The following is a 24160-nucleotide window of genomic DNA, read 5'->3' on the forward strand; positions in this document are numbered from 1 at the left end:
TATAGTTTAATACATTTTGAAGGAATTTGTGTAGGAGGGAGGGCATAAGACTTTTTGATCATTCGACTCCCTTTCAGGAAAGGTAGGACCTGTACAGAAGGGATGGTTTGCACCTGAACTGGAGGGGGACTAATATCCTGGTGGGAAGGGTTATTAGTATTGCACTATGGGGTTTATTCTAAGGTTGCACTTCAGGGTTTAAACTAAGGATGGGAACCAGAGTGCCAGAACAGATAGTGAAGAGATTGTGGAGGCAGAAGTTAGTGAAATCTCAGACAAAGTTAGGAACCAAAAGGTTGAGCATGGTGCGGCTAATGTCCTGAGCTGTACATATCTCAAGGGCATAGATCAACACCTGGAATTATGACACTGTAACCATTAGTGAGACTTGGTTGCAGGAGGGGCTGGACTGGCAGCTCAATATTCCAGGGTTCCATTGTTTTAGATGTGACAGTGGGAGGGAGTAAAGAGGGAGGGGTGGCGTAACTAGTCAGGGGAAACGTCACAGCAGTTCTCCATCAGGACAGACCAGAGAATTAGACTAGTGATGCGTTATGGGTGGAAATGAGAAATAAGAAATGTATAACCACGTTTATGGGGCTACTTTATTGACAGCCCAGCAGTCCTAGGGATTTAGAGGAGCAAAGTTGTAAAGAGATCGTAGACTTTTGCAAGAAACATAAGATTGTTATAGTAGGTTATTTAAATTTTCACGTATTGACTGGGAATCCCATACTGTAAAAGGTCTAGATGGGATAGTTTGTCAAATGTGTTGAGGAACATTTCCTTCATCAGAACGTAGAAGTCCCAATGAAAGAGCATATAATACTGGATCTGCTATTAGGGAATGAGACAAGACAGGTTCCAGAAGTTTGTGTAGGGGAACATTTTGCATCCAGTGGCCACAATGCCATTAATTTCAAAGTAAATATGCAAAAAGATAAGTGGGAGGCCTTCAAAAATGTAATTTTGAGAGTACAAAGCTTGTCTGTGCCTGTCAGAGTAAAAGGTAAAGATATCGAGTATAAGGAATCTTGGATTTTGGTGTTCAAGAGGTATTGAGGCCCTAGTTTAGAGAGAAAAGGAGATGCATAGCAGTAACAGGCAAGTAGGAAAAAATGAGGTGCTTGTGGAGACCAAAACATGCAAGAGAGCACTTAAAGAAAAAAATCAGGAAGGCAAAAAAAGGTATGAAGGTGCTCTAGCAGACAAGGTGAAGGAGAATCCTAAGGGATCCTGCAGATATATTAAAAGTAAAAGGATTGCAAAGGACAAAGTTGGTCCTCTTAAGGCCAGAGCGGTAATCCATTTGTGGAGCCAAAACAAATCAAGGGGATCGTAAATGCATTCTTTGCATCTGTATTCAGAGAGACAGATAGAGAGTCTATAGAAGTGAAGCAAAGCAGCATCAACCTCATGGACCCTATACAGATTACAGAGGACGAGGTGTTTACCACCCTGAGACAAATCAGAGTGGCTAAATCCCCAGGGCCGAACAAAATTTTCCCTCAAACCCTACGGAGGCAAGTGCAGAAATTGCTGGGGCTCTAGCAGAGATATTTTAAACATCCTTAGTGACAGGAGAGGTACCAGAGAACTGGAGCATAGCCAATGTTGCACCACTGTTTAAAAAAGGCTCTAATCAGAAACCAAAAAATTATAGGCAGGTGAGTCTGACATCAGTTGTGGGAAATTTATTGGAGGTATTCTAAGGGACCAGATATATAAGTGGACATGGCCTGATTAAGGATAGGCAGCATGGCTTTGTGCATGGTAGGTGATATCTAACCAATCTTATGGAGTTTTTCAAGGAAGTTACCAGGAAAGTGGATGAAGGCAAGGCAGAGAATGTCTACATGTACTTTAGGAAGGCATTTGGCAAGGTCCCACATGAGAGACTGATCAAGAAGGTTCGAACACTCAACATTCAGGATGAAGTAGTAAACTCGATTAGATTTTGGCTTTGTGGAAGAAGACAGGGGTAGTAGAGGGTTGCCTGTTTGACTGGAGGCCCGTGATATTTTGTGTGCCGCAGGGATCGGTGCTGGGTCCATCTACATCAATGTTCTGGATGATAATGTGGTTAATGGATCAGCAAATTTGTGGATGACACCAATATTTGGGGTGTAGTTGTCAGTGAAGAAGGCTATCATGGTTTGCAGAGGGATCTGCATTAACTGGAAAATTTTGCTGAAAATGGCAGATAGAATTTAATGCAGACAAGTGTGAGGTTTTGCACTTTGGTAGGACCAGACAGGGTAGGTCTTACACAGAGAATAGTAGAGCACAGAGGAGTGTGGTAGAACAAAGGGATCTGGGAATACAGGCCCATAATTCATTGAAAGTTGTGTCATGGGTAGATAGGGTTGTAAAGAAAGCTTTTGGCACATTGATAAATCAATGTATTGAGTACAGAAGATCGGATATTATGTTGAAGTTGTATAAGATGTTGGTGAGGCCTAATTTGGAGTATTGTGTACAGTTTTTTTCACCTACCTACAGGAAAGGTACAAAAAAAGTTGAAAGAGTACAGAGAAAATTTACAAGGATGTTGCTAGTTCTGGGGGATCTGCATTATAATGAAAGATTGACTATGTTAGAACTGTATCCTTTAGACCATAGAAGATTGAGAGGAGATTTGATAGAGGTATACAAAAGTATGGGGGAGTATAGAAAGGGTAAATGCAAACAAGGTTTTTCCACAGAGGTTGGTGGGACTACAACCAGAACTCATGGGATAAGGGTGAAAGATGAGAAGAGGAACATGAGGGGAAGCTTCTTCACTCAGAGTGTGGAATGAGTTGCCAGTACAAGTGATGCATGCAAGCTCAATTTCAACGTTTAAGAGAAGTTTGGATAGGTACATGGATAGTAGGGATATGGAGGGCTCTGGTCCCGTTGCAGGTCAATGGGAGTAGGCAGTTTAAATGGTGTTGACATGGACTGGATAGACCAAAGGCCGTGTTTCTCTATAACTCTGTGGCTCTATAACTCTATGTGCTGGGGGCAGCCTACAAGGTTCACCACACTTTCCAGCGCCAACACGACGCAGCAACATACAGTCAACATGCAATAAGCAACAAAAGCAGGAAATGAAACAACAACAGCAAAACAAGTCCCTTCCTCTCTCACACACACATAAGTAGTTGGGCCTCCTGCACCAGTACAGGCCATGTCTGGGCCTTCGACCTCCAGTCATTGGCCCAAGCTCCTGACTCACAGGTTCTCAAATATCAAGGCTCTGACCTCTGGACTTGCTGACTTAAGAGACTTCCTCAGATGTGCCCAATTCCAGGCTGCTCCTGGGTATGGTATGACTGCTCCCAATTTATTTTCCCAAGTTCCTTCCTAATAGCATCATATTTCCCCCTACCCAAATTAAATGTTTTCCCAAATTGCCTGCTCCTATTCCTCTCCAGTGCCACGGCAAAGGAGACAGAGTTGCAATCACTACCTCAAATTATTGCTCTCCCACCGAAAGATCTGACGCCTGACCAGGTTAATTTCCCAATACCAGATCAAGAACAGGCTCTCCTTTTGTTGACTTATCTACATATTATGTCAGGAAACCTTCCTGAACACACCTAACAAACTCTACCCCATCTAAACCCCTTGCTCTAAAGAGATGCCAATCAATATTAGGAAAGTTAAAATCACCCATCACTATAACCCTATTATTATGGCACCATTCCTGAATCTGCCTCCTTATCTTCTCAATGTCTCTGTTACTATTGGGGGGAGGGGTCTATAAAGACACCCAGTAGGGTTATTGCCCCTTTCCTGTTTCTGACTTCCACTCACAGTGACTCAGTAGACAATCTCTCCATGACTTCCTCCTTTTCTGCAGCCGTGATACTATCCCTGATTAGCAATGCCACTCCCCACCTCTTTTGCCTCCCTCCCATTGAACTACTCATTATTCCTTTTGATGCTCTATTTATTTAGTAATTGATGGTAATTTTGTGTCCTTGCACTGTACTGTTGCCGCAAAACAACAAATCTCACAACATGTAAGGGAGTGATGATAAACCTGATTCTGATTCTGTACATCAGAAACACAGAGTCCTTCTTAAGCAGCAGAAGGAGAGTGCTTCACCAGTCAATAAACTCGTGATCAATCTGATCTTGATCTCGGCCCCATCCTGCTGCCTACTTTTCCCCACACCTCAAGGTCTCCTGGCAGAAGCACAGCTGTCCCGTTGAGTCCTGGGCACCTCTGGCTCACGAGCTCTCAAAGTGGAGAAGCAGCATTCGGGATGGTGTGGAGAACCTTGAGGCTCAGGCACTGGGAGATGTGGAGACCCATGTCAGCAGTGGAAGGGTAGGGCCAGCTCACAGACAACCCAGCCGCCTGTCCCATCAGTGCTTTCCAGAATGGTCTCATCAACCAGCAAATGACATAGGACATAGAACAATACAGCACAGTACAGGCCCTTTGGCCCGCGAGTTGTGCCAACCCTTCAGATGGAATGGTGCCTTCAAGCAATACCCTTTGAAGATCTCCTCAGTGGTGCGGAGGTATGTGTCCATGCTGGAGCTCACTAAGTCTACAGCCCTCTGCATCAGTTTTCTGATGACTCTGCCATAGTTGGATGCATCAGCAGGGAAGATGAGGCTGAGTACAGGGCTACGGTGGGAAACTTTGTCACATGGTGTGAGCAGAATTATCTGCAGCTTAATGTGAAAAAGATTGAGGAGCTGGTGGTGGACCTGAGGAGGGCTAAGGTACCGGTGACCCCTGTTTCCATCCAGGGGGTCAGTGTGGACATGGTAGAGGATTACAAATACCTGGGGATACGAATTGACAATAAACTGGTCTGGTCAAAGAACACTGAGGCTCTCTACAAGAAGGGTCAGAGCCGTCTCTATTTCCTGAGGAGACTGAGGTCCTTTAACATCTGTTGGACGATGTTGAGGATGTTCTACGAGTCTGTGGTGGCCAGTGCTATCATGTTTGCTGTTGTGTGCTGGGGCAGTAGGCTGAGGGTAGCAGACACCAACAGAATCAACAAACTCATTCCTAAGGCCAGTGATGTTGTGGGGAAGGAACTGGACTCTCTGATGGTGGTTCTGAAAAGAGGATGCTGTCCAAGTTGCATGCCATCTTGGACAATGTCTCCCATCCATTACATAATGTACTGGTTGGGCACAGGAGTACATTCAGCCAGAGACTCATTCCACCGAGATGCAACACTGAGCATCATAGGAAGTCATTCCTGCCTGTGGCTATCAAACTTTACAACTCTCCCTTGGAGGGTCAGACACTCTGAGCTAATAGGCTGGTCCTGGACTTATTTCCATCTGGCATAATTTACATATTATTATTTAATTATTTATGGTTTTATATTGCTATATTTATATTCTATTCTTGGTTGGTGCAAATGTAACGAAACCCAATTTCCCTCGGGATCAATAAAGTATGTCTATCTATCTATCTATCTATCTACCTATCCTCTTATAATCCTGTCCATTGATACTTCCGATTCAGGCTGTAATCCAACCAGTTAGAATGCTCTCCACAATGCATCTGCTGATATTTGCAAGAGTCTTTGGCGACATACCAAATCTCCTTAAACTCCTACAGCAGTATAGCCATTGGCAACGTTTTTCATGATTGCGTCAATATGTCATGCGATATGATAGCTCCTCTGAGATGTTAATGCCAAGGAACTTGAACCTGCTGACCACTGGCCCCTCAAGGAGGACTGTATGTTCTGCTGACTTCCCATTCCTGAAGTTACAATTAATTATTTGGCCTTGCTGATACTTAGTGCCAGGGCTTGTGGGTGGAAAGGTACGTGAGCTGGGTGTCAGAAAGAGTGGGGAGAGGGGTTGGCTGTAAGAATCCAATCGCTAGAATCAGCAATTATTGGAGTTATGGCCATTATATCCTGTGGGCCTGAGTTTTATCCAGTTTATTTGTTTTTAATGTAGATATAAATTGGTGAAGTGGCATATTATTTTCACATGTACCAAGCTGCAGTGAACCTCGTTGTACAGCATGTCATCAATATGGGTCATTTCATTTCAAGAGTATGTAAAGGAAGTACAAGGACAGAAATAACAGAATGCAGAATGAAGTCTTTCAGCTGAAGAGAAAGTGCAGTGAAGGCAGGTAACAAGATTCAATGTCGTGACAAGTTATACTATGAGGTCAAGGATTGATATTAATTCATTAGCTGTCCTTTCAATCATGTTGTGGTAAAAGTTGCTCTGGATCCTGGTGGCATGTGTGTTTGGGCTTTTCTATCTTACCGAATGGGAGGTTGGAGTGGGAGTGGCCGGAGTGAGTGGGGTCTTTGATTATGCTGGCTGCATTACTAAGGCAAAATGAGCAATAGGCAGACCTTCTGGAGGGGAGGCCAGTTTTTGTGATGTGCTGAGCTGCGTCCACAACTCTCTGCCGTTTTGTGTGGTCATCGGCGGAGCAGTAGTCAAATCAAGCGGTGATACATCCGGATAGGACACTGCAGATGCAGGCAGCCTGAAGTAGAAATGAAATATTAGAAACAACAGGCTAGTCATCAAAGATGCAGGAAGAAATACAGATTTATTTTCAGGTCAGAGACAATTGTCACATCTACTCTGTGTGTGCTCAAAGCAATGTGTGTGTAAGCTTGTAGAGGTAATACATGTTTATTTAATCCAGTGAGCGTGTTCAGTGCAGAGGGTGTGTGTGTTTAATCACATGGTTGTCTGTTTAAACAAATGGTCCTTGCACAATCCAGCACTTGATTTTTTTAATCTAATGGTGTAGGTTTAATCAGGGAATGTTATAGATGGGAAACTTCATTTCGTGGGGAGAGTACTTAATCAGTGAACAGAGGGTTTCACTGAGTGGACGGAGTATATAATCAGTGGATGGAGGGTTTCACTGAGAGGATGGAGTGTGTAATCGGTGGATGGAGGGTTTCACTGAGAGGATGGAGTGTATAATCGGTGGATGGAGGGTTTCACTGAGTGGATGGAGTGTGTAATCGGTGGACGAGATGTTTCTTTCAGAGGACGGAGCGATTCATTCAGTAAGGGAACAATCCATACCGTGGGGAGGGGAACGTTTCATTGAACATTTATCGATACATTGAACTGTCAGAGCGATTCGTTCGGAGGATACAACGATTCATTCCATAGATGCGACAATTCAGTGTTTTTTGCCTTTCCTTCAGAGGATAGCGTTTTTATCTTGCCAGATGGAATCTTTTATCCCATCAGCATTTCGTGGTGTTCAAAGGGTGAACAAATTGTTTCCTACAGCGGACAGCGCGTTTATTCAGAGGGCGAAGCGTTTAATCAATGTTTCATTCATGGAAAGGACCGATTAATTTGGCACAAGGTTTCCCTGAGTTCACAGAGTGTTTCATTCATAACAGAATATTATGGTAGACAATATTTCATTCTATCATTTCTGTTGTAAATAGTGGATATAAAGTTCGGTTCATTCTGGACGGAGATTTTCATGTCCTGACTAAGTGTCTCATTCGGAAACATAGCTGTTTATTTCCCTCCACAGATGCAGCTTGACTTGTTTTTTTTTGTGTGTGAGTGATGCTTAAGATACCCAGCATCTGCAGAATCTCTTATGTCTCGGAGTTTTGTTTTATATATTTGATGGACTGACGTCATTCATGCCTCTTATCATTTGACTAATTAATATTGATCATGACAGCCCTAATGTTTTAATCATCGACGTCTTGTTGCATTCAGTGATTCAGAAACAGTTTCTTCCTGAACTCAGCCAGCTCCTGCATCGAGGACATCATCAAAACCCGATGCCTCAAAAAGACGGTATCCATCGTTAAGTAACCCAGTCACTTCTCTTCTCATTGCTTCCATCCGGGAGGAGGTACATAAGCCTGAAGACACAGAGTCAATGTTTTAGGAACTGTTTTTTCCATTCTGCCATGGGATTTCTGACCGGACAATTTGAACACTACCTCAATCTTTTTGCTCTCTTTTTGCACTCCTTATTTATACACACACACACACACACACACACATATATATAATTGTAATTTATAGCTTTTGTGTGTGTTGCACTGAGCTGCTGCCGCGAGACAACAAATTTGGTGATATTTATTCCTGAAGGAGTGTGCTGACCAGCTGTTTGGAGTTCCCAAGCGCATTTTCAATCTGACTCTCAGCCTAGAAAGAGTCCCGACTGTGTTGAAAACATTATGTGTAGTCCCAGTACCTAAGAAGGACCAACTGAAAGGCTTGAATGACACCGTCCAGTGGCCCTGACCTCACACATCACGAAGGCTCTGCAGAGGCTGGTCCTGGCTCGCCTCTGATCCCTGGTCAGATCAGCCCTCGATCCACTGCAATTTGCCTGCCAGGAACACACTGGAGTCGATGATGCTGTCATCTACCTGCTGAACAGAGCCATTTGGATAAGCAGGGCAGCACTGTGATGGTCATGTTCTTTGATTTCTCAAGTGCCTCCAATACAATACAGCCCTCATTGCTGGGGGAAAAACTCCATTTCATGCAGGTTGGCACTTCCATTGTATCCTGGATAATGGACTACCTGACTGGCAGACCACAGCATGTTCAGCTTCAGTGTTATGTCAGACATGGCTATGAGCAGCACTGGGGCACCATTGATTCCCTTCCTGTTTACTCTGTATACCTATATATTTTATAGTCATGCCATCTACAGAAATTCTTTGAGGACTCGTCAATAGTTGGTTGTATAAAAGGAGGACAGGAGGATGAATACAAGGCTCTGGTGGAGGACTTTGACAAATGTTGCAAGCTGAATCATCTGCAGCTCAGTGTTGGTAAGACAAAGGAGATGGTGATGGACTTTAGGAAGACTAAGCCTGCTCTGCTCCTTATTACTATTGATGGTGAGGACGTGGATGTGGTGAGGACCTACAAGTACCTGGGGATGCACCTGGATGACAGACTTGAGTGGAGCACCAACACAGAGGCTATGTACAAGAAGGGCCAGAGTTGCCTCCACTTCCTCAGAAGACTGAGGTCCTTTGGAGTATGCAGGCCTCTCCATCACATGTTCTACCTGTCTGTTGTCACCAGTATAATATTTTATGTGATGGTGTGCTGGGGCAATGGAACCAACATGGGTGATGCCAACAGGCTCAATAAAATGATTAGAAAGGCTGACTCTGTTACAGAAGTCAAAGTGGACATACTGGAGACTGTGGTAGAACAAAGGACCCTCCAGAAAATCCTGGCCATTCTGGACAATGTTTCTAACCCTCTGCATGCTACCTTGGCTGAACAGAGGAGCACTTTCAGTAATAGACTAAGACAACTGTGCTGCTCCAAAGAGCGCTATATGAGGTCATTCTTACCCTCGGCCATTAGGCTCTATAATGAGTCAACCTATAGCAGGGGAAGTGATGACCCCCCCCCTGGTAGACTGTTTGAAGTACATTATACTTTATTCTTTCTTACTTCTCCTGATATCTGTACACCTGTGCACTGTGACACCATGATTTTCTTTGGGTTCAATAAAATGTCTATTTATCTGTCAGTGATATTAAACCTTATTTTGATTCCCCTCTTCCATCAGTTTTCTGAACAGTCTGTGAACCTATTTATAGAGTTAGAATCAAGTTTATTATCATTGGTGTAGTTTGTGAAATTTGTTAAAATATAGTCAAGATTGGGAGTCAAAGACTTTGGTTTTTTAAACACACAATTAGCCCATCACATTGACCTGTTGCCGCCACCGTATTAAGGGGACAGTCTGCTGGCCACATTCCAATCTATTTCCATCGGTTTTAAGCTGCAATAGATTTCATTGCACTAAGACGTTGTTACTGATTGTACACAGCTTAGATGCAGTTGAGGTTCTCAGCTGTAGCAGGCTGAAATGGGGGTATTTGATCATTTCCTTTGTAACTGTGCCGCTTCGAGTCATTATACTTGGTGACCTGGACGGATGATACCATATCATTCCTCATTTTCTGTACACTATTTATGTTGTAATTTATAGCAATGTTATATCTTTGATTGGTACTCTGCCATATCAAATCATATAAAATAGTGATAAGAAACCTGATTCTGGTTCAGCCAATGTGAGGTCTCATTTGGCTCCCTCGGTGGATGGAGTGCCCTATTCATAGCAGCCCACCGGACTAAATTCAAATCTCACTTAAAGTATAGTTTTTGATTATGTATGGCAGTGTGTACAAGGACAGTTTTATTCAATGGACAGGCCATTTCAATCATTGATCATACAGGGAGGTTCTCTCAATGCAACGCACACAAAATGCTGGAGGAACTCAGCAGATTAGGCAATATCTCTGGAGGAAAATGAACAGTCAACCTATTGGGCCAGGACCCTTCATCAGGATTCATGAGCATTTCTTTTCTTGACAGTGTATTTCAATCAGTTGAAGGAATGTTTTCTTTTCAGCGGCCTGGCTGTTTCATTTACTGGACTCATTTGATCAGATAGTGGATGTACAGCTTCAATCAGTGGATGGAGCATTTCAATCAGCAAACAGGGCTTTTATAGAGTCATACAATACTACAGCACAGAAACAGGACCTTTGTCCCATCTAGTACATGCCAAACCATTAATCTGCCAAACCAATAATTGACCTGCACTGGGATCATAGCCCTCCATTCCCTCCCATCCATGTACCTATCCAAATTTCTCTTTAATGTTGAAATGGATCCCCTTTCACCACCTGTGCTATCAGCTCGCCGCCCTCTGATTGAAAAGGTTTTCCCTCATGTTCCCCTTAAACATTTTACTTTTCACCTTTAACACATGACCTCAAGTTCTAGTGTCACCCAACACCAGTGAAAAAAAACCTGCTATACCCTTCATAATTCTGTATACCTCTATCAAATCTCCCTTCAATCCTCTATGCTCCATGGAACAAAGTCCTAACCTTTTCCACCTTTCCCTATAACTCAGTTCCTCAAGTCCTGGAAATATCCTTGTAAATTTTCTCTGTACCCTTTAAACTTTGTTTATATCTTTCATGTAGGTAAGTGGCCAAAACTACACACAATACTCCAAATTAGGCCCCACAAACACAGGATTTCAACATCCCAACTCCCGTACACAATACTTCGAATTATGAAGGCCAATGTGCCAAAAGCTTTCTTAATGACCCTCTCTATGTGTGCCACCACTCTCAAGCCTGATCCTTCTGTTTTCCCATACTGCTCAGTGCCCTTCCACTCATGGTGTAAAACCTACCCTGGCTGGTCCTCTCACTTGTCTGAATTAAGTTCCGTCTGGTATTTTTCAATCTATTTTTCCCAGCTGGTCCAGATCCCAATGCAAGCTTTGATAGTTTTCCTCATTGTCCACTACACCCTCAATCACGGTGTCAGCCACAGATTCGCTGATCTAGTTAACCACATTGTCATGCTGACCATTGACCCAGCATTGATCCCTGCAGCACTCCACTAGTCACAGTCCTCCAATCAGAGAGCAACCATCTACTACCACTCTGTGACTTCTCCGATGAAGACAATGTCTAATCCAATTTACTATCCCATCTTGCATGATCCTTCTTGACTAACCTCAAAATGGGACCTTGCTAAAGACAATGTAGACAATGCCCACTGTCTTGCCTTTGTTATATTTCCTGATAACTCCTTTGAAAAACTCTATAAGGGGTTTGACAAGACTTACCATGCACGCAGCCATGTTGACTATCCCTAATCAGTCCCTATCTATCCAAATACTTATTTGTATATCTGGTCCTTTAGAATACCTTCCAATATCTTTCCCACTACTGATGTCAGGCTCACTGGACTATAATTTCCTGGCCTGTACTTAAAGCTTTTCTTAAACAACTGAACAACATTAGCTATCCTCCAATCCTCCAGCACCTCACCCATGACGAAGAATGTTTTAAATAGCTCTGCTCGGGCCTCTGCAATTTTTCCACCAGCCTCCCGCAGGGTCCGTAGAAACACCTTGTCAGGTCCCGGGGATTTATCCACCCTGGTTTGCCTCAAGACAGCAAACACCTCCTCCTCTGTAATCTGTATAGGGTCTATGATCTCACTGCTGTTTTCTCTCCCTTCTACCGACTCTGTGTCCAATCTCCAAGTAAATTCAGCTGCAGAAAATCCATTCAAGATCTACCCTATCTCTTTCAGCCCATACATAGATTACCACTCAGCCCAAAATATTGACTCTATTCCTATCCATGGATGCAACCTGACCTGCTGAATTCCACCAGTGCTTTTTGCGTACTGCTCTGAATTTCCAGCATCTGCAGAGTCTCTTGTGTTTACAATTTGTTTCACACAGGTTGTTCCTTTGCTTTATTCGGTGCATATAGATCCAATGGTGACTTGCTGGTACTTTTCATGTGTTATCTGTGACACTAGCCTATTTCTGATTTCCTGATCTCTAGGATTTAACTGTCTAAACCCTCTGGATTCCTGTCTCAACGGTGGGAGCTGCAAGTCCTATGATAACGGAACCGAGAGCTGCCTGTAAGTGACACCATGCTGAAGCAACTCGGGGCTGGTCTCAGAAAGCATCACCTTGGTATTTGTGTGTGTGTGTTAAACAGAAAGAGATAAAAAGAGAATTTGTCAGTGCAGGTATGTGTATGGATACATGTATATGACAGGGTCACACCAGAATTTGATTGTGTGTATGTGTTTGGGGGTGCTGTGGGTGTGAGTGCATTGTATGTGTTCCTTTGTGTGTGAGTTTCTGTTTGTGTGTGAGAAAGAGGGCATGAATCTGCGTGTGTGGAAGTGAGGATGTAAAACTGCGTGTCTGAAATAGGGGCTGGAGATCAGGGCGATGGTGTGGGCTGGAGATTGGGGTCCGGATGGGGGGAGCGGCTGGAGATCTGGGTCTGTGGCAGAGGGAGAGCTGGACATCAGAGTCTGTGTGTGGTGGGGGCGGGGGGAGAGGTGGCTAAAGATCAGGGTCTGTGAGGGGGTGCAGTTGAAGATTGGGGTCTGGGGCAAGTGGGAGGTGATGCATTTTCCGAAGTCAGGTAGGATATCAACATGTGTACAGGGCACTAAGGAATGTGGGTGAACAGTGAGAAATGGGTTGCAAGTCCATCGTTCCCTGAAAGTAACATTATTATTTGATTGGGATGCCCTTTGATATGTAATACCTACTGCTTTAATCAACTGCCCTCCAATATCCCGTGGCAGCTCACTATTTCACCTTTCACTCTATATGTCTATATGTACTACTTCCTATAATGTACTGTGTCCTGTAGTGCTCTCTGCCAGTCTACGTTGTTCTGTTAGACGTTGTCTCAACCACAGTTCTATATTTTCTATTGAATGCCATTCTGTGCCCTGTCCTATGAGACCTTTATTCTGAGTGCCCTGTAATATCATCTAGCGATATGCTCACAAAACCCTGTCCTACAGTAACTTCCTCAAAGTTCAAAGCAATTTTATTCTCAAATATTTCACCATATACTACCCTGAGATTCATTTTCTTGCAGGCATTCACAGTAGAACAAAGAAATACAATAGAATCAATGAAAAACTACACACAGACTGACAAATACCTAGTGTTCAGAAGAAGACATGCTGTGCTAATGCAAAAAAAGAACTAATAATAATAAAAATAAAATAAATAATACTCAGAAGATGAATTGTAGAATCCTTGAAACTGAGTCCATAGGTTGTGGAATTAGTTCAGTGCTGAAGTGAGTGAAGTTATCCATGTCGGTTCCTGAGCCTGTTGGTGTGGGACCTAATCTCCTGACCTCCTTTCCAATGACAGCAGCGAGAAGAGATCATGGCTTGGATGGTGGGAGTCCTGGATGATGGTTGCTGCTTGTGGATGTGCTCAGTAGTGGGGAGAGCTTCTCCTGTGATGGACTGGGTGGCTCTTCCTCTGATGGACTGGGCTGCATCCACTACTCTTTCTGTTCCTTGGGTATTGGTGTTTCCATACCAGGTGGTGATACAACTAGTCACTGTGCATTTATGGGTAGAGAACAGGGCACTGCCAAACAGTGCCTGATTCCTTAAGCAATATTCTGTGCTTTAATACTGTCTGCCAATGTCAGTGATCCTGTATTATCTGTGTCTTGGTTCCTTGTCCTGTACTGCTACCTGTCATTCTAGTGCCCTATCCTTCAAATACCTTATGTCAGCTAGTGTCTTGTCCATGAAAACCCTGCCCACAATACCTCTCAGGGTGGTAAATTGTCCTCCAAATTACAACATGTAACTTGTCCTACAATACCCTGTCTGCAATACCATGTTATGTACTGCCTTCTGTCTCTGTTCCTTAACCTATAATGTCTTCTGTGTCTCCGTCCCTGCCCTGCAATGCCCTGTCTTGTAATATATTCTGTCTTAATTCCTTAAGACTTGTAGTAGCTCATGTCCTGTAATTCCCTGTGTTGATACAGTCTAAACATGGCAGGACACTGGGAAATGACAGCTGGAAACTCTGCTGCAGGGTCAGTGGGTCACTGAGTAGGCATAGGAACTGCTCCCTGTGACAGAGCACAGTGTGGCGCTCCCTTGGTACTGCACTGGGAATGCTGTCCTGGAGAATGCCAACCGGTATTCCTTGCAGGGTCTAGACAACCACCGCACCCCCCCTCCACTTCACCTAATGCTCCCTTGGCCTCCCCTAATGATGCTCTTGTTTCTCTTGCAGCTGCCTGCCACTCTACCTGGGTGCCAGGTGTCAGTACCCGGACCCCTGCCTCAGTGTCCTCTGCCAGCACGGTGCCACCTGTGAGCCCGCCATCTGGAACGGCACAGCCACTGCCTTCTGCATCTGCCCACCGGGGTACGCGGGTGGGCAGTGTGAGACCCCCGTGGGGGATCCCTGCTTGTCAAGCCCCTGCCTGAATGGAGGAAGGTGCGAACGAGCCCCCGGCGCTGGCTACAGATGTAGCTGTCTCCACGGCTGGAGAGGTAAGAGAGATACCACGCGCTCACCCCCCACCCCGGCTCATGGGCTTTCCCTCCTCCCACTTCTGATGGTCAGGCGTAAGTGACGTTGGCTGTCCGTCAGCTTGAGGCTGCGTTACAATTCCTCTGTTAGTCCCACTCTCGACCTAAGGATTGATCTTCTCCGCATTCAATGGGAATAGTCTTCTTCAGCCCCAGCTCCCTGTGTCCTCTCTCCCAGTTCTTCCTTTGACCCCAACCACCAACTGTGCCTCTGTGGTCCCCAGGCAGCGGGAGGGTCCCTCCGGATTCCCACCCTCCAGGTTGAACTCAGTCTGATCCCCACCACCCCATTCCAGTCGGCCCGAAACGTCGACTGCTCATTTCCCTCCGCAGAGGCTGCCTGACCTACCGAGTCCCTGCAGCGTTCTGTGTGAGTTGCCCGAGATTCGCAGCGTTTTCAGAATCCCCTGTGTTTCCAGTCGCCCCACCGCTTACGCACTTTGTTCACTGGCTCTGGTGTAGGGAGTCAGAAATCGGACTTCCGGCCAGGCAGCCAGTGTCCCTGCCACTCTGAGCGAAGCCAACACGGCAGGTGATGGACTTGACCGGCAGAGAGTGTCACCTGCACTCCCCCCCCCCCCTACATTGCTGGGCCCCTCCCTACATAGGGAGCGGATGATGCCAATGGACAAGGCTGATTGGCTGCATCCAACGAGGTGCCAATAAAACTCTGAGTCAGGCAGCAAGCTTGGGGGGAGAGGGGTTGTTTCTGGAAACCCAGAAGATGGTGATGCCATAGTAGGTGGGCTGGTCTGCTGTCGTAAGGTAGCAGATCTCCGATAATGACTCAAATTAGGCGGGTGGGAAAAACAGGGGAGGTGGTGTTCCAGTAACCCTTAAGGGGTTTACTGGGTGTGGACATCACTGGCACTGCTGAAATTTATTACCCAAACCTAATTTTTCCGGACCTGAGAAGGCAGTTGACCACGGAGAAAGCATCGATCCGTGATCCAATAGGATTGTGCTGCTGGCTGCGGATAGGGGACGGGGTGGGGGTGGGGGTGAGGACGAGTTAGTGGCTACATATGACTGACAGTCTCTCAGAATCTACAGGACTGCAGTGCCAACTATGGCTAGGGGGAGTGTGTGTAAGGGAGCGTTAGGGAAGGTTGGGTGGGGGTAATTACCACACTGGTATCTCTGCCCTTACAGGACAATGGTGCCAGCTGCAGAGAGGGGGAGTATTGGTAAGGTTGGGGTGGGAGTTATGTACCAGAGGGGTATCTCTGCCCTACAGGACAATGGTGCCAGCTGCAGAGAGGGGGAGTATTGGTAAGGTTGGGGTGGGAGTTATGTACCAGAGGGGTATCTCTGCCCTACAGGACAATGGTGCCAGCTGCAGAGAGGGGGAGTATTGGTAAGGTTGGGGTGGGAGTTATGTACCAGAGGGGTATCTCTGCCCTACAGGACAATGGTGCCAGCTGCAGAGAGGGGGAGTGTGTGTGGGGGAATGTTAGTGAAGGTTGGGTGGGGGTTATGTACCACATTGGTGTCTCTGCCCCTACAATGCCATTTGTGGAGAGGGGATGGAGGGGAGGGTGAAGGTTAGCAAGTTTGGAGGGTCTACATACCAGTTATGGTGCCAGGGTGGCGGGGATGGTTAGTAAAGGTGGGGGTGTGGTTACATAGCACTGACTCTGTCTCTGCCCCCACAGGACAGAGGTGCGAGCAGGCCGACCTGTGCGCCGCCAACCCCTGCACCAACGGTGGCCACTGCCTCAGCACCCGGGACCACTTCACCTGCCTGTGTAGCCGCGGCTACCGGGGCCAGGGGTGCGAGCTGGATGTGGACGAGTGTGCTGCTGGGGGCCCCGGGCCCTGCCACAACGGGGCCACCTGCCTCAATCTGCGTGGGTCCTTCCGCTGTCTCTGCCCGCCCGCCTACACCGGTGCCAGCTGCGAGGTGCCCAGCTCCTCCTGCGTCCTCTTCTCCTGCCGGCATGGGGGCAGCTGCATGCCTGGGGTTGGCGCCACTGACCACTGTGCTTGCCTGCCAGGTAAGACTCTGACCCGCTTATCAGAATCAGTTTTATCTTCACCAAATTTGTTGTTCTGCAGCAATAGTTCCAAGCAAGTTTCAGATCATGGAACATGGAGCAGATGAAGGGTCTCGGTCTGAAAGGCGGCTGTTTACTCTTTTCCATAGGTGCCTCCTGGCCTGCTAAGTTCCTTCAGCATTTCGTGTGTGTTGCATAGCATTACCTGTGAAGGACCGGGCTTCTTTTTGTAGGATTTTCCATTCAAGGGCATTGACGTTTCCATACCAGGCTGTGATGCAGCCAGTCAATATACTCTCCACCACACATCTATAGAAGATTGTCAAAGTTTTAGACTCATGTTGCAAACTCCTAAGAAATAATTATAATTTCCCTTTATAAATTTATAATTTCTTCATAATTTCCCTCTCAATCCTGTTATACCACCTTCTCCCCGTAACCTTTGCCACCCATACCAATCAAGAACCTATCAACCTCTGCTTTAAATATATCCAGTGGCTTGGCCTCCACAACGAATTCCACAGATTCACCTCCCACTAGCTAAAGAAATTGCTCCTCATTTCTGTTCTAAAGGGTCATTCTTCCATTCTGAGGTTGTGCCCTCTGGTACTGTACTAGACTCTTGTACTATTAAAAAGTTCTCTCCACATCTACTTGTCTGGGATGTTTAACTTTCGATTGGCTTCAATGAGGTTCTTCCAAGCTCCTTGTCAGAATCAGGTTTATTGCCACTAAAGTACAGTAATTCATTACAACTTTTTCTTTTACTACTACTGATATTTACCTCTGGGACAGGGCAAGATCTAGGTTCTCAATCAGGATCTTTTCATTGACGTACGTCATGGAATTCATTGTTTTGTGGCAGCAGTACTCTGCAACATGCAGAAATTACTGTAAATGACAGAAATAAATATATTTTGCAAAATAGGATAATGAGTTGATGCCCATAGACTGTTCAGGTATCCAGTGGTGGAGGGGAAGAAGTGTTTCTGTATTGTTGAGTCTGGGCTTCAGGCTGCCATACCTCCTCCCTGATGGTAGGAGCTTGAAGAGAGCATGTCCTGGGTGGTGAGGCTCCTTGGTGATGGATGCCACCTTCTTGAGATGCCACCTTTTGAAGATGTCCATAATGCCAGGGAGCATGGCCCCCATGATGGAGCTATCTGAGTGATTCCTGCATCATCTATTTTCATTTCTGATTCCCAGTGTTTTTGGTTATGGGGAGCTGGTGCTGATCCACAGCCGTCTTTCACAGTAACAGGAAGGCTGGGGCTCCCTGTGTGTGTGTGTGGTGTGTGTGTGTGTTGGGTGCTGTATCTTCACCGGGGAAGAGCAGGGAGCCCCGGAAAGTGACAAGAGCACACATGAAGTCACTAATACTTGCTTCATCACTGCTAATCTATCTCATTGCCATATTCCGACAATATATCCTGAAATTTAAAAAAAAATCAATTTCTGTCTTGAATATACCCAGTGTGTGATCCTCCACAGCCCTCCTGGATAGAAAATTTTAAAGATACACCTATTTCTCATACCTGTCCTGAACATCTAACCATATCTGTTCTGGACACTTCAGCTGGGAAACCCTCAGAAGCTCTATAAGAATTCCTCAGTTTTCAGTGAGATTGGCTCCTCTTCTTGTAAACTCAAGGTAAATGTGTAAACTCAATGGAGTACATGTCCAGCCTCCTTAATCTGTTCTCACAGAGTAAACTTAGTCTCAGGAATCAGTCGAGTGGACCTTCACCATTCTCCCATGATTATGAGTATCTCCTTCCTAAGGCAGAGACCAGAGCTGTGCAGTTCCCCGTGTCACCTTCCTAGGGATCCAGAGAGAGTTCAACAAAGAGTCTCAGCTCTTGTAACATCCTGAGGAAAAAGAACTGTAACCCCAGTACAACTTCCCCACCTTCATAGAGGTCCTAAGCTTTGGAATTAGAAGAACAGGCTGGTTTCACAGGCCTAGAGAGAGAACTCGAATTTCCTATAACCAGCAAAATGCTTTTGAAATGCTATCCCTAGAGGAAACTGCAGCCAAACTGTGCATAGCAGGATCCCACAAATATCAATGAGATGATGACTATTGTGGGAGGCTCAGAGGGACTCGCGTCAACCGTTACTCCTGGGGAGAGTTGTTGGGTCCATCTCTACCTGAAAGAGCCGATGGGTCCTTGCGGGGGTGCAGGGGGGGGGTTCACATTGTACCCAAAGGCTGCCAGTGGTGCAGTGCTCCCTCTATATTTAGAGAGCCCCAGCAAAGGTGGTGGACCAACCAGGAGAACACTTTGGGAAGGGTGCAGGATGTCAACTCTCCCTTCAATTTGACACCTGTTTCGCTGCAGGCTTCACCGGCCGGTTCTGCGAGGTGAACATCGACGACTGCAGCGGTCACCAGTGTCAGAAGGGAGGGACCTGTGTGGACGGGATCGGCACCTACGAGTGCAAGTGCCCCTCGTCGTGGACCGGTAAGGACCTGCCGCTGCCCCAGCAGCGCCTGACCCATTCCAGCAGAGCGCCCAGCTGCAGTAGCAGGAGGACAGACAACAAGGGGTGACTGTGTATTGGGGGGGGGGGAATAAGTCACCCTGAGTTCAAGGGTGAGGAGGACGAGTTCACCATGGGTCCAACGGTCAGAGGAACAATTTCTTTGAGGGCTCAAGTGCTAGCGGGATGAGTTCTCTGACAGTTCAAGGGTTAGAGGAATTGTTGCACTATAGGTTTAAGGATTAGGGGGTTAAGTTCACCCTGGATTCAAGAGGAGGTGGCAAAGGTTGGAATATATTCTGGGGTTGGCAGGGTAAGGGATCAAGAGTTGGTAGGATAACTTCGCTCCAGGGATAGCGGAATAATAATCAGGTTGAGGATTAGCAGAATCAAGAATTCAAGGGTTAAAGTCTGGGGTGAAGGTTAGGGTTAGGGTTAGAGTTAGGGTTAGGGTTTGGCAGGAATAGAGTCATGATGGGGTCAGGTGTTAGATGGATAAAGCTCATGGTGGGCTGAGTTGATGGTGTAAGTCACAGAGTCAAGGGTTAGTGGGGTAAGGTCGTGTATTTGGATTGGTGGGGTAAGGTCATGGGGTTAGGGTTCAGTGGAATAAAGTCAGGTGTTTGGGTCTGTGTGCTAAGGTCACAGGATCAATGGTTAGTGAGGTAAAAGTGTTGAGTCAGTACAGTAGGTTTCATGGGATCAGGGGTTAGTGTGGTAAAATCACTGGGTTGGGTTCATGGGGTAAGGTTACAGGGACATCGGTCAGAGGGATATGGTCACCAGGTCAAGCTGGTGGGGTCAGGGCTCAGGGAGGTAAGGTCACAGGGTTAGGGATCAGTGGGTAAGGTCATGGTGTCAGGGGTCAATGGGTGTGGTTACGGAGGGATCAGGGGTCAGTAGGGTAAGGACACAGGGTCAGCTCGGTGAGGTAATGTCATAAGGTCAGGGTTTGCCAGTAAGGTCACAGGGTCAGAGATCAGTGGGGTGGGGTCAGGCACCACTGGAATCGTGGAAGTGTTGCCGTGCTCTGACAGTGAGGTGGAGGGTTAGCGAGACTGAGTTCGGACAGCAGGATGGGGTGCCAATGTGAGCGCCAGGTGGTGAGTGCCAGCTGTCAACCCTGCGTCCCCCCACCCCCGCAGGCCCGCACTGCACGGAGGACGTGGACGAGTGCCAGCTGCAGCCCAACCCCTGCCAGAACGGGGGCACCTGCTCCAACCAGGACGGCGGCTTCAGCTGCATCTGCGTCAACGGCTGGTCGGGCGCCGACTGCAGCGAGAATGACAACGACTGCACCGAGACCGCCTGCTCCCAGGGAGCCACCTGCCACGACAAGGTGGCCAACTTCGTGTGTGAGTGTCCCCCGGGGAAAAAAGGTGAGTCAGAAGCCCCAGGCGTCCAGTTGATGGTGGTGCCCGGGAGTTGGTGGGATGAGGTCGTGGTGGGGTGAGGACACGCTGGGATCAGGAGTCAGTGTTGTCACTGGTCGGGTGGGGTAAGGTCATGCTGGGGACATGTCCAAGGGATAACGGTGGGACCAAAGACATCCAGGAGCTCAGAGGGCGTACGAGGGGTGATTGATAAGTTTGTGGCCTAAGGTAGAAGGAGATGAGTTATTAACTTCAAAGTTTCTGCACAATCACTTTGAGTTGAACCGCATGTAACAAGAGCTGTATAACTCTTCTCCTACCTAAGGCCACGAACTTATCAATCACCCTTCCTGTGGACCACTTTCTGGAGGTCCAAGACACCAATTTCTACAAAGAAGAGATCCGTATGCTCCATGACCGCTGGACTAAGTGTGTAAAATGTAGGAGGGGACTATGTTGAAAAATAAATGTGCTAGGTTTTCTAAAATTGACTCCTTCTACCTTAGGCCATGAACTTATCAATCACCCCTCGTAGATTTCCCATGAATGGGTGATGGTTTCAGAATTAGAATCAGGTTTATTATCACTGACATATGTATATCATGAAATTTGTTGGTTTCAACAGCAGTACCACCCCTCTCTCCCTCCTCCCCTCTTCCTCTCCTCCCTTCTCTCCCTCCTCCCCTCTCTCCCTCCTCCCCTCTCTCCCTCCTCCCCTCTCTCCCTCCTCCCCTCACATCTCTCCCTCCCACCTTCATCCTCCACCACACACACCCACGGCTGTCTGCTGCCCCTTGTAAACCTGAGCCCTATCTCCTTCCCAGGACTGACGTGTCACCTGGATGACCCGTGCGTGAACAATCCTTGTCACGAGAGCGCTGTGTGCGAGATGAACCCGCTGACGGGACAGGCCATGTGCCAGTGTCCCCCGGGCTTCACCGGGCCATCGTGTAAGCAGGACGTCGACGAGTGTTCGATGGGTGAGTGTGCGGCGTGCTGCTGTTCTCCTCGTTTTCCTCCCCGGGGACCCTCACAAGTTCCTCGGGCATATTAACCCCTTAACTGCTGAGATGGGCCATTCAGCAAGACGAATCCAAGTGCAGAGGTGGCAAAGCATTCTGGGAGCATGTGCCCAAATTGAGGATAATCTCTGAAAAAATATATACATCTTGTTGCCACAGTAACTTTGAGCGGAGATTATCATTGATTAATGAATTAGTAAGAATGTTTATGGACTTTTTAAGGATAGATCCTGGAGCTTATTTCCACATATACTGGTGTTTTGGGCAGCAATGAAGGTCCTCCATCTCTGGCAATGTTCTGCGCCTCCTTTGTTGTATCAATAACTTCCTCTCAGTTTTCACTACTGTCAGTCATGCAAGTCCCGGGTGGAGATTCAGGAATACCATCACATTCAGATGAAGAAGGAGTCTTCATCGCCGTTTCCGTAACAATTTTGTTTTACCAGTCAGGATCGTTAGCCTTAAGCTGAAACCCAGAACCTGGACAGCCAGTGGACCAACCTCAGTCTGGCCTCTGCCCTTTGGCCTATTTGACATTAGCGAACCTACCAAGAGCCAAAGCACAAAGCCCTGACTCCAGCCAACATAGTTCTCTGGGTCATTGAGGCACGCAAGCCTCCCAACCAGGACAAGGTTGTGGTCCTCTTGGAGGAAAGAACATCATTATGTATCTTTTTTTTTGTGGGTCAAGTTTAAAGAATGGAGGGGTGGCACTGACCACAAGCCAAGCTCCTCCTGCCCAAACAATTGGGCAGCATCTCCACAGCAAGATACTGTACATCAGCAAGCAACTCATTAATTCTTCGTAGGGTTTGGTTCAAGGACCCAGATTTTGATGACCAGACACAAGGGAGACTGGCAGTCTTCAGGAAAGGATGTCTATCCCAAATCAGCATTGTCACTGTTGATCAGTACTTGTCTCAAAACTTTGACTGTTCATTCCCTTCCATAGGTGTTACCTGACCTGCTAAGTTCCTCCAGGATCTTGTGTGCAAAGCTCAAGATTTCCAGCACCAGCAAAGCCTATTGTGTTTATGTCCCACCAGGCTGGGCAACCACTTTGTGGACCTAATCGCTGTTGTGCTGTTAGGGAAACAACAGGCACTAAATGCTGGAGGTACGCAGCATCCATAGAGGGGAGTAAGCAGTCAACATTTCAGGCTAAAGCCATTCACCAGGACTGGAAAGAAAGAAGGCAGAAGTCAAAATGAGAAGGTGGGGGTAGGGGACAGAGTACAAGATGGCAGGTGATAGGTGAGGGGGGAGATAGGTGCATGTGGGGGAGGGTGGAGGTGAAGTATGTTACGTCTTCCACCTATCATTCCCAGTGTTGTACTTCATGACCCCATCTTATCTTGGTGTCCACACCCTTCTTTTCCAGTCTCTTTATCAGGTCTTAGACAAAAAACATAGGCTGTTATTCCCCTCCACAGATTCTGCCTGACATCCTGAATTCCTGGCACAGCCCTAATCACTACAACTTACAACACTCATGATCACATTGATGATTTTGTACTGAAAGGGGCATCTTTCTGTTCAAATTGTGTTCCTCCTTGTACAACATGTGTATATTTTATGTCTTCTCTTGCAAATGTAGCTTACATGCCTCTGATGCTATTGCAGCGAAGTTTATAATTGATCCTGTGTACACATGTACTTGTGCACGTGACAATAAACTTGACTTTGATTTTGACGATCAGCAGCCCAGTTCGTCACTGGGTCTACTCCACGAGGTCTCACCCTGACAGCACTGTGGGCGCCCCGACTCCAGAAGAGCTGCAGCAGTTCCATGAGGTGACTCACCTCTATCTCCTGAAGGGCGGGTAGGGATGAGCAATAAACACTGGCCCTGGCAACGATGCCCAAATCTTCAGTAATGAATGTGTATGGGAAGTCTTTGTGGAAACCCTGCCTGTGAAATGGGGGAGATGCTTGTACCTTCAATCTTTAACCTTACCTTGTACTCACCAATCAACCATTGCCTTTGAGAGACCAACCGAAACCGTTCCATTTTCCGGAATCTTCTCTACTAGGTCCCAACCCGTGTGAGCTGAACAGCCGCTGCGAGAACAACATGGGCTCTTTTGAGTGCCGCTGCCTGGCAGGGTACACCGGTGCCCGCTGCGAGCAGGACATCAACGAGTGCCTGTCCAACCCCTGCCGACACGAGGCCACCTGCCTCGACCAGATTGGAGAGTTTAAGTGCATCTGCATGCCAGGTAGGTGCAGCAGGCCGGCTATGTGGGTGGCAGGTGGGATATAAAGTGGAGATACTCATTCTGGTGCTCAGAGCAGAGGATTCAATACCTGGTGAGGGGCTGGGTGGCACTGGTATTCAGAGGAACCAAGTTGAACTGTACTTGTACACAATTCAGTGAAG

The 24160-nt window shown here is 46.8% G+C and overlaps 1 protein-coding gene across 5 annotated transcripts in view; it reads left to right on the forward strand.

The window, feature by feature from the left end:
• The window catches only part of LOC140198154 (uncharacterized), a 106217-nt gene that overhangs the window by 15747 nt on the left and 66310 nt on the right, over window positions 1–24160 (forward strand). For all 5 annotated transcript variants that reach the window (XR_011886112.1, XM_072259126.1, XM_072259129.1 and 2 more), the window contains exons 2-8: window positions 12360–12441; window positions 14603–14865; window positions 16560–16901; window positions 19244–19366; window positions 20531–20764; window positions 21583–21738; window positions 23814–23999. Coding sequence is in view for 4 of the 5 variants with exons in the window: in XM_072259126.1 (XP_072115227.1) it covers window positions 12360–12441; window positions 14603–14865; window positions 16560–16901; window positions 19244–19366; window positions 20531–20764; window positions 21583–21738; window positions 23814–23999 (1386 nt within the window). In the remaining variant the exon portion in view is untranslated. The remainder of the gene's footprint in view (window positions 1–12359; window positions 12442–14602; window positions 14866–16559; window positions 16902–19243; window positions 19367–20530; window positions 20765–21582; window positions 21739–23813; window positions 24000–24160) is intronic.

The sequence above is a fragment of the Mobula birostris genome, chromosome 5 (assembly GCF_030028105.1).
Source record: "Mobula birostris isolate sMobBir1 chromosome 5, sMobBir1.hap1, whole genome shotgun sequence".
Lineage (NCBI taxonomy): Eukaryota > Metazoa > Chordata > Chondrichthyes > Myliobatiformes > Myliobatidae > Mobula > Mobula birostris.